The sequence below is a fragment of the Nerophis ophidion genome, linkage group LG02 (genome assembly GCF_033978795.1).
Source record: "Nerophis ophidion isolate RoL-2023_Sa linkage group LG02, RoL_Noph_v1.0, whole genome shotgun sequence".
Classification (NCBI taxonomy): Eukaryota; Metazoa; Chordata; class Actinopteri; order Syngnathiformes; family Syngnathidae; genus Nerophis; species Nerophis ophidion.
In genome coordinates, this window is record NC_084612.1 from 73,566,178 (window position 1) to 73,577,140 (window position 10,963).

The window sequence follows — 10,963 nt, forward strand, 5'->3', positions numbered from 1 at the left end:
CCTGCGCTAACAAAATAAGAGTCTCGGAAAGCTGGCGTGCACAAGTGATGTGCACGCCAGCTTTCTGAGGGATCGCTTGTAAATGTAAAAATTAGCAATGGCATATCAAATCAAATTTAAATAGAAATTGAATGCCTCTTTTCTATTTGCAGCCTTCTCAGGTAAATATCAAAATAAACTTTTCCCACAGGCTAATAATACATTTTTATATTGTAGCGTCCAGGAAGAGGTAGTGCTGCAATGGGTTCTGTGTATTTGTTCTGTTGTGTTTATGTTGTCTTACAGTGCGGATGTTCTCCCGAAATTTGCTTGTCATTCTCGTTTAGTGTCGGTTCACAGTGTGGCGCATATTTGTAACAGTCTTCAAGTTGTTTATATGGCCACCCTCAGTGTGACCTGTATGGCTGTTGACCAAGCTTGCATTGCATTAGCGTGTGTGTGTGTGTGTGTGTGTGTGTGTGTGTGTGTGTGTGTGTGTGTGTGTGTATAAAAGCCACATATATAATGTGACCAGGTATGATATACGCTGTTTTTACGTAGGAAAAGCGGACATGACGAAAGGTTTTAGAGGTCGCTTGAGGCAGTGCCTTTAAGGCCCGCCCCCAATATTGTTGTCCAGGTGGGAATCGGGAGAAATTTGGGAGAATGGTTGCCCCCTGTGATTTTACGTGAGGGGCACTGAAATTTGGGAGTCTCCTTGGAAAATCGGGGGGGTTAGCAAGTATGAGTATTAGCGGTGAATGCGGTGTTACAGCGACACTGCCACTGTATAATACCGGCGGGCCAGCTCTAATGTTAATTTGATATTGCCTCAAGGGCCAAATTTGGCCCGCGCGCCAGAGTTTGACACCCATGCTTTAGTGCAGGGGTCGGGAACCTTTTTGGCTGAGAGAGCCATGAAAGCCAAATATTTTAAAATATATTTCCGTGAGAGCCATATAGTATTTTTAACGCCGAATACAACTGTCAGGTTCAAACACTGATGACATTTATTAAACAGACCAGAAGCAAGGAATCAAACAGAGACTGGATTTAATTTAGCTCAATGTGGAGAAACCTTGCACAGTGTCGTCCCCACGCCCTGACAAGAGAATTCTACACCTTTTTTATTTGGACTTCTCCTGATTACAACAAAAATGCGTGCATCTCTTATTCTTTTGAACGATATCGTTATTCTGAAGCTAACCAATAATAGATCAGATACTTTTGAACATTAATGCGACTTCTTGAACAGGTGCGGTAGAAAACGTATGGTTGGATTAAAATGCATGAGAATGTTTTATAATTTGAACGTTATTTTTGAAACTGGGATTACCAGCGGAATTATTCATTACTTATCGTGTTAAGCAACGTCAGGCAAGATTTATCTGAGAGCCATAGGTTCTCTACCCCTGGTTTTAGCATTAGACACCTTTTTACCTGTACTCTGCCTCCCGCTGTTTCCCACATCTACAAAGCAATTAGCTACCAACTGCCACCTACTGATATGGAAGAGTATTACACTGTTACTCGGCATAGCTCGGTTGGTAGAGTGACCTGAGGGTTCCAGGTTCGATTCCCGCTTCCGCCATCCTAGACACTGCCGTTGTGTCCTTGGGCAAGACACTTTACCCACCTGCCCCCAGTCCCACCCACACTGGTTTAAATGTAACTTATATATTGGGTGTCACTTTGTAAAGCGCTTTGAGTCACTAGAGAAAAGCGCTATATAGATATAATTATCCGAGAGCCATATGTATTCATCAAAAGAGCCACATCTGGCTCGAGAGCCATAGGTTCCCTACCCCTGCTTTAGAGGAAGACAGCCTGACGTTTCCATTAATTTGGACACACACATCTATACCTTTGGCAATTCTGAGCCAGTAATTTTAAGAAGTTATCTCACCCTCCATGAAGCCTCTGTTTCACTAATAGTCATTTTGATAGTAGGCTAATATAGACACTTACATAATGTGTTGTCTTTATTACAAGAATTATATTAGGCTTTTTATTGTTTGCGGCTCCAGACAGATTTATTTTGTATTTTTGGTCCAATATTTCAACATTTTGGGTTGCCGGTCAGCCTTCCCAGTAAGGTTTATTCAGGTGTACTGGAGAGGAGGCTACGCCGGATAGTCGAACCTCGGATTCAGGAGGAACAGTGTGGTTTTCGTCCTGATCGTGGAACTGTGGACCAGCTCTATACTCTCGGCAGGTTTCTTGAGGGTGCATGGGAGTTTGCCCAACCAGTCTACATGTGCTTTGTGGACTTGGAGAAGGCATTCGACCGTGTCCCTCGGGAAGTCCTGTGGGGAGTGCTCAGAGAGTATGGGGTATCGGACTGTCTTATTGTGGCGGTCCGATCCCTGTATGATCAGTGTCAGAGCTTGGTCCGCATTTCCAGTGAGGGTTGGACTCCACCAAGGCTGTCCTTTGTCACCGATTCTGTTCATAACTTTTATAGACAGAATTTCTAGGCGCAGTCAAGGGGTTGACACTGGTGTACTTGAATCCGTCAATTGGTATGTGTTTGTTTGGCATTAAATGTGGGTGGAAGGATAGGTTGGATGCAAATATAGCTACAAATGAGGCATGACGATGCAATATGTACATACAGCTAGCCTAAATAGCATTTTAGCATCAATTAGCATGCCGTGCTAGTCGATGCACACTCCACGAAAGTCAACTTGAATCCCTCCCTGATCGTGTTGTTACACCCTCCGACAACACACCGACGAGGCATGATGTTTCCAAGGTACAGAAAACAGTCGAAAAAATGGAAAATAACATTGCTGATTTGACTTGGGGTGTGCAATGTGTTTGAGAAAATGGTGGATTGCTTCCCTTTGTAACAAAAGGTCATCGCTCCGACAGCGAACAATTGAAAGGCGTTTCAATCGCCAAATTCACCCTTTTAGAGTTCGGAAATCGGTCAAAAAAACATGGTCTTTTTTCTGCAACATCAAGGTATATATTGATGCTAACATAGTTCTGGTTATAGTGTTCCCCTTTAAGGTAAAGGTGCATGTGTGGTCCAAACAAATGTGCGATTATTCTGCGGTTTTACACGATTAATTGTGATGAGCTGCATACTCACCTGCCCGTTCTTCTTGAGGTCAGCCCACATGCTGGTGCCATCCCCTCCTCTCATGAGTACGTGGTAGGTGAAGTAGTAGATGCCAGGCAGAGGGCAGGTGAACTTGCCCGTACTGGGCTCGTAGTAGTTCCCCACGTTGGTCACCACGTCGTCGAACTTCAGGACCTCGCTGCCTTCATGCTGCTTCCGCAGGCCGGCGTAGAAGGCGATCTTGGGTGTGTACAAGGACGGGCCGTAGCCACCGGGTCCAGGCCCGGGCGGACCAGGCGGACCGGGCTTCCCCGGGTCTCCGGGGGAGCCCTTAGGACCCGGGGGACCTGGGAGTCCTGGGGTTCCTCTGTAACCCGGTTTTCCCCTGCGGTTTGTCAAGTCCGGGGGCTGCGGGGAGGCGCCCGCCAGCTCCCCTTGAGGGGGGGTGAAAGTGTCGCACACCATCTTGCAGCTCCCGAGCATCTCGTAGTGCGTGCCCACTCCCCCGGACCCGCCCCCCTTGGTGGTGTGGACCAATAGGGGGATGGCCACCAGCAGGACCAGGACCATGGCCACGCCGACTCCAGCTCCGATCACGCGCTTCTTGCGACTCAGCCGAGAGGCGGCCAGCGTGAGGAAGTCCTCCTCCCCCTTGGCTGGGACGCTTGTGCCGGCCAGGCTGAGGTTTTGGTGGAACGTCACGACCGGAATGCTGCAAATAGCTTTGGGAGGACGTGGAGGTTTGCTAGTGCATTTATTTCAATTTACCCCAGCTCTCGGCTACATTTAAAGGGACGGCGGACGTCCTTGCGGGTTGTTTGGTCTGCGGGGGCCACAACGCTCTTGTGTGCTGAGGCGGAGAGCTGTCAGGTGGGGTCGACAGTATTCCCACTGGAGTTCATCTCACCCACCTCATTGTCGGCGGTCCAGGCAGTGGAAGCTCACAAACAGCCGCTCCTTTATTCCTCCCCGGAGATTCTCCCCTTGGGGTTCGGACGGGCTCGCAGGTGGACGTTTTCCACTCAGAATTAAACCAGACTACTCTTCATGAACGCAGGGAATTTTGCTTTAAAGTCACCCGGATGGAAATTCTGCACAATCTAGAAGTGGGGGAAATAAAAATAGGGTTATGATTTGTTTTTGTCACATGAACAAAACAGGTTAACACTTCCGAAAGCGGATCTTTTTTAATCCTATACCTTCTTTTCCCTGTCGCAGCAAATTAATTTAGTTTTGTTTTAAAAGAGACAATTAGACATAAATAATGTGAGATTATTGTTACTGCTAGTTTAATAAATAACTTTATATACTGCTGCTAAAACACACTGATTTGCATCCTGCACTTTCTGCACATACTTTGTATTTAAAATCGCTTTTTCTCACCTCATTTTAATTTTAACGCAATTTTAATTGCGGATGCTAAATGTGCCGTAAAAGGATGGAAATTAGCATGGCGCTAAATCTGGGGCAATCGGATGACTTAGACTTAGACAAACTTTAATGGTCCACAAGGGAAATTGTTCAACACAGTAGCTCAGTTACAATGATGGAAAGTGTAAGGATGGAAAGGACAATGCAGGTATAAATAGACTGAATATAGCAAAATAAGATATATAATGATATATATGTGTGTACAGTATATTATATATACAGATATATTATGTCTATAACATATATACCAGTTACCATGTACAATATTACAGTATATGTGGCAGCCGCAGCATAAAATAGAGAGTAGATCCAGCAGAAAATAGAATATGGATGAACTTTCTACACGTACTTTGTATTCAAAATCGCTTTTTCTCACTTAATTTTGACGTAATTTTAATTGCGGATGCTAAATGTGCCGTAAAAGAATGGAAATTAGCATGGCGCTAAATCTGGGGCAATCGGAAGACTTAGACTTAGACTTAGATTTAGACTTAGACTTAGACAAACTTTAATGGCCCTCAAGGGAAATTGTTCAACACAGCAGCTCAGTTACAATGATGGAAAGTGTAAGGATGGAAAGGACGATGCAGGTATAAATAGACTGAATATAGCAATATAAGATATAACATATATGCGAATATATACAATATATACTTAATATGTGTGTACAGTATATTATATATACAGATATATTATGTCAATAACATATATACCAGTTACCATGTACAATATTACAGTATATGTGGCAGCCGCAGCATAAAATAGAAAGTAGATCCAGCAGAAAATAGAATATGGGTGAACTTTCTACACGTACTTTGTATTCAAAATCAATTTTTCTCACTTAATTTTAACGTAATTTTAATTGCGGATGCTAAATGTACCGTAAAAGGATGGAAATTAGCATGGCGCTAAATCTGGGGCAATCGGATGACTTAGACTTAGACTTGGACTTAGACTTAGACTTAGACAAACTTTAATGGTCCACAAGGGAAATTTGTTCAACACTGTAGCTCAGTTACAATGATGGAAAGTGTAAGGATGGAAAGGACAATGCAGGTATAAATAGACTGAATATAGCAAAATAAGATATATAATAATATATATGTGTGTACAGTATATTATATATACAGATATATTATGTCTATAACATATATACCAGTTACCATGTACAATATTACAGTATATGTGGCAGCCGCAGCATAAAATAGAGAGTAGATCCAGCAGAAAATAGAATATGGATGAACTTTCTACACGTACTTTGTATTCAAAATCTCTTTTTCTCACTTAATTTTAATTTTAACGTCATTTTAATTGCGGATGCTAAATGTGCCGTAAAAGGATGGAAATTAGCATGGCGCTAAATCTGGGGCAATCGGATGACTTAGACTTAGACTTAGATTTAGACTTAGACTTAGACAAACTTTAATGGTCCACAAGGGAAATTGTTCAACACAGTAGCTCAGTTACAATGATGGAAAGTGTAAGGATGGAAAGGACAAAGCAGGCATAAATAGACTGAATATAGCAAAATAAGATATATAATAATATATATGTGTGTACAGTATATTGTATATACAGATATATTATGTCTATAACATACATACCAGTTACCATGTACAATATTACAGTATATGTGGCAGCCGCAGCATAAAATAGAAAGTAGATCCAGCAGAAAATAGAATATGGATGAACTTCCTACACGTACTTTGTATTCAAAATCGCTTTTTCTCACTTAATTTTGACGTAATTTTAATTGCGGATGCTAAATGTGCCGTAAAAGAATGGAAATTAGCATGGCGCTAAATCTGGGGCAATCGGAAGACTTAGACTTAGACTTAGACTTAGACAAACTTTAATGGTCCACAAAGGAAATTGTTCAACACAGTAGCTCAGTTACAATGATGGAAAGTGTAAGGATGGAAAGGACAATGCAGGTATAAATAGACTGAATATAGCAAAATAAGATATATAATAATATATATGTGTGTACAGTATATTATATATACAGATATATTATGTATATAACATATATACCAGTTACCATGTACAATACTACAGTATATGTGGCAGCCGCAGCATAAAATAGGAAGTAGATCCAGCAGAAAATAGAATATGGATGAACTTTCTACACGTACTTTGTATTCAAAATCGCTTTTTCTCACCTAATTTTAATTTTAACGTAATTTTAATTGCGGATGCTAAATGTGCCGTAAAAGGATGAAATTTAGGGGCAATCATTTGAATGTAACTGCGCATTGTAAGCAAAATACAAATAATAAATATATAAAATGATATGGGATGAATGCATACAAAATAGTAGAAATAATCATAATAATAACGATAAAAAAAATAAATACCTACATTAATAAATACAGGACAACTGGCAAAAATGTGTTTAACCGGGACGGAAAAAGGAAATTAATTCAAAATTACACAATGTAAGCAAAATTTTAATAAAACTAAAACATTTAATTATTTGTACATGTATTATAATGATGATTAAAAGGTTGCATAGGTGAGGTTATTTTATACTGAGATAAATCACAAAAATACGCCATAACATCAGTATTTACATACTTTAAAGGCGTTCTTTAACTGTCATCTATTTTCTACCGTTTGTCCCTTTTGGAATCGCGGGGGGTGCTGGAGCCTATCTCACTTGCATTCGGGCGGTAGACTGGACAAGTCGCCACCTCATCACAAGGCCAACACAGTATAATCGGAAGTGTTTATTAAATATATCAAAACAATCTTTTTAAAAAGTCTCCACAATATTAATTTGAATTAAATAATATCTTAAGTAATAATAAAGTAGACTCACTCAGGCTCTTCTGTAGTTTGGTCCAGGAGGAGGCGTAAAATGTTCTTCAAAAGTCCTGAAGAAAGTCCTTTCCGCACGGCGCTCCCAAAGCAAGTTACTACTTTTATGAATGTAATAATAATAAAAAAAGAAACAATAGCGTCTTGAAAGGGTTTTTATTCTGAGTTAAGCGGACTTCGGCAGCCGAGCGAGCTGGCGTGCAGAGCAACAGTTTCCTCACTTGTTGTCTTTTGTGCTGCTCGCTTCTCCTCCTCAGCATCCGACTACTCCTCCTCCCCTCCTTCCCTCCCTCATCCTCACCCGCCGCCTCCTCCTCCTCCTCCGCCACTCACACACACATTTGACCTTTTCACAAATCCAAACCACTGCTTGCATAAGGCGTAATTACCGATTGCCTTTCCAATTACCGCAAATAGTCAACACCTTTCAATTGAAAAACCATTTGTAATGTTTGACACATGACTTCCTCCGATTTTTTTTTTTTTTTTTTTAAATTTGCGTAAACTTGTAATTGTGCATGTGCCGTCACCCAGGCTGACACATCACAGCGTATCATAACAATTGCGAGATATCGCTTCAATATGCGGCATCAGAGCAATCTGTTCGGACGTTGACATTAATTGGACGCGTTGTTTTCCTCCCACGTGGCTCAGTCTGCAAAACACCTTGTTTTAAGTGCAGTAGGACCTTAATTGGTTCTGTGTCGGCGCTCTTAACGCAAAACACTTGTATCTCAGAGCAAATAAATCAATTTAATCCGCACTTGCCCCCCCCCCCCCCCCCCTTCACCTCAAAACCGCAGGCATTTAAAGGGGGGCATTTTGCTTATCATCCACAATACTTGTTTTAATTTTGAATGCATTCTAAATCGTAAATAATCTCTAGCAAAAGTCAGCTTACAATGGAGCTAATGGAATTTGTTTGATTCCACCCATTGAGGCATGGGTGTCAAATTCTAATTTAATTTAATTTGGCCCTTGAGGCAATATCAATTTAGCATTAGAGTTAGCCCGCCGGTGTTATACAGCGTCGTTGTCGCCGTAACACCGCATTAACCGCTAATACTCATACTTGCCAACCCTCTTGATTTTCCCGGTAGACTCCTGAAGTTCAGTGCCCCTCCCGAAAATCTCCCGGGGCAACCATTCTCCCGAATTTCTACCGATTTCCACCTGGACAACTATATTGGGGGCGTGCATTTAAGGCACTGCCTTTAGCGTTCTCTACAACCTGTCGTCAAGTCCGCTTTTCATCCATACTAACAGCGTGTCACATAATATTTGTGGCTTTTACACACACACACACACACACACACACACACAAGTGAATGCAAGGCATACTTGGTCAACAGCCATACAGGTCACACTGAGGGTGGCCGTATAAACAACTTTAGCACTGTTACAAATATGCGCCACACTGTGAACCCACACCAAACAAGAATGACAAACACATTTCAGGTGAACACCCGTACCGTAACACAACAGAACAAATACCCAGAAACCCTTGCAGCACTAACTCTTCCGGGAAGCTTCCAGCAAACTGACCAATAATTAACATTTTATTCATGAATTTTCTCTTGCTACTTTAAGGCTTGAATGTTTGGTTCATTCATTATTGTTATTTTATTTTCTAATGTATTATTAGCCTGTGGAAAAAAATTGATATTTAACTCAGAAGATTGCAAATAGAAAAAAGGCATTACATTTTTATTTACTTTTTTAATTATCATTATTATTATTATTTGAAACAGGATTTTGCATGTCACTAAAGTTATATAAGCCTTGCTTGTTCAATATTTAATGCAAAACTTGTTTGGGTCCCTATTAAAAGGTTAATTTGTTCAACCTTGGCCCGTGGTTTTGCTCCGTTTAAAATGTTGGCCCACTCTGTATTTGAGTTTGACACCCCTGCATTAAGGGCTCTAAAAAACATCCCAAAAACTTAATGAAATGTTCATAGTCATTGTTTTCTTCCTCCTGTTGAAGCGTTTTATGTTAATAAGTTTCATAGCAGATTGTGACGAACTCCTGCCGTCGTCGTGTGGGTTCCACGGACCATCAAGGAACGACATTGCTGAGCAGGTTTGACTCTTGTTTATACACAGGCTGTAGGTACATATGTAATATAGTAACATTCATAATAACATGTTGTTGCGTTTGTGACGCAAAAGCTAGACAACTTAAAGTATCTTTTAACACACAAAAACGTGTAGGTAGCGTTGCGTTAGGACTAGATTTAAGTTGCTAGTCAATCCCAAATTCTTTTGATGACACATAAGCTGATTTTAAATGATAGCCCAGAACAGAATAGGTGACTTCCACGATGATGTCACATACAGTATGTACAGAATAAACCACAAATCAGTTAAAGAAAATAAATATACATAACATCATGTTCACGGTGGCAGAGGGGTTAGTGCGTCTGCCTCACAATACAAAGGTCCTGCAGTCCTGGGTTCAAATCCAGGCTCGGGATCTTTCTGTGTGGAGTTTGCATGTTCTCCCCGTGAATGCGTGGGTTCCCTCCGGGTACTCCGGCTTCCTCCCACTTCCAAAGACATGCACCTGGGGATAGGTTGATTGGCAACACTAAATTGGCCCTAGTGTGTGACTGTGAGTGTGAGTGTTGTCTGTCTATCTGTGTTGGCCCTGCGATGAGGTGGCGACTTGTCCAGGGTGTACCCCGCCTTCCGCCCGATTGTAGCTGAGATAGGCGCCAGCGCCCCCCGTGACCCCGAAAGGGAATAAGCGGTAGAAAATGGATGGAAAATGGATGGAACATCATGTAACTGGATTTTGATATTTCTATGAATTTTATCTTCTGAAGGATTAAATCTAACGCCAATGGGAGCATTTTAAAACTCAGCCAGACTCAATTCCACCTGTTTGACGGACGTCGTCAAGTAACATTATGATTTTCAGAATGGTCAATTTGTCCATCCATCTTCTTCCGCTTATCCGAGGTCGGGTCGCGGGGGCAGTAGCCTAAGCAAAGAAGCCCAGACTTCCCTCTCCCCAGCCACTTCCTCCAGCTCCTCTCAGGGAATCCCAAGGCGTTCCCAGGCCAGCCGGGGGACATAGTCTTCCCAACGTGTCCTGGGTCTTCCCCTGACCTGATGCCCGAACTACCTCATCTGGCTCCTCTTGATGTGGACTCCTCTCTGAGCTACCACTTTACCGTGGTAGAGGCGTATCCCAATGATCCTAGGAGCTATGTTGTCCAGGGGCTTCTGTGCCCACTGGTAGGGTCAACCAAGACAAACAGGTCCTAGGTGAGGGATCAGACAAAGAGCAGCTCGAAGACCTCAATGAAGAATAACAATAAAGGACCCAGATTTCCCTCGCCCGGACGCGGGTCACCGGGGACCCCCTCTGGAGGCGGGGCCTGGTGGCTCACTACCCATAGGAGGGGCCTTAGAGATTGGGTAGCAATGCGAGCTGGGCGGCAGCCGAAGGCAGGGCACTTGGCGGTCCAATCCTCGGCTACATAAACTAGCTCTTGGGACGTGGTCAATTTGTAAACAAAAAAAACATTCTTAAGTTGTTTTTAAGTTATCGTGCCATGATTTTATATATTTTCCTCCATTTGGCACCTAAAATGAATCTGCTATAAGGGTTGTGAGGATACACTCATACTTATGAGGGGCCGTTAGGGACATTATTCAG

The 10,963-nt window shown here is 42.2% G+C and overlaps 1 protein-coding gene across 1 annotated transcript in view; it reads right to left on the reverse strand.

The window, feature by feature from the left end:
- The window catches only part of c1ql4b (complement component 1, q subcomponent-like 4b), a 64,873-nt gene extending 60,740 nt beyond the window's left edge, over window positions 1-4,133 (reverse strand). Inside the window, exon 1 of the mRNA XM_061890529.1 lies at window positions 3,077-4,133. Within this exon, the coding sequence (XP_061746513.1) occupies window positions 3,077-3,616 (540 nt within the window). The 5' untranslated portion in view covers window positions 3,617-4,133. The remainder of the gene's footprint in view (window positions 1-3,076) is intronic.
- Between the last annotated feature and the right edge of the window lie 6,830 nt (window positions 4,134-10,963).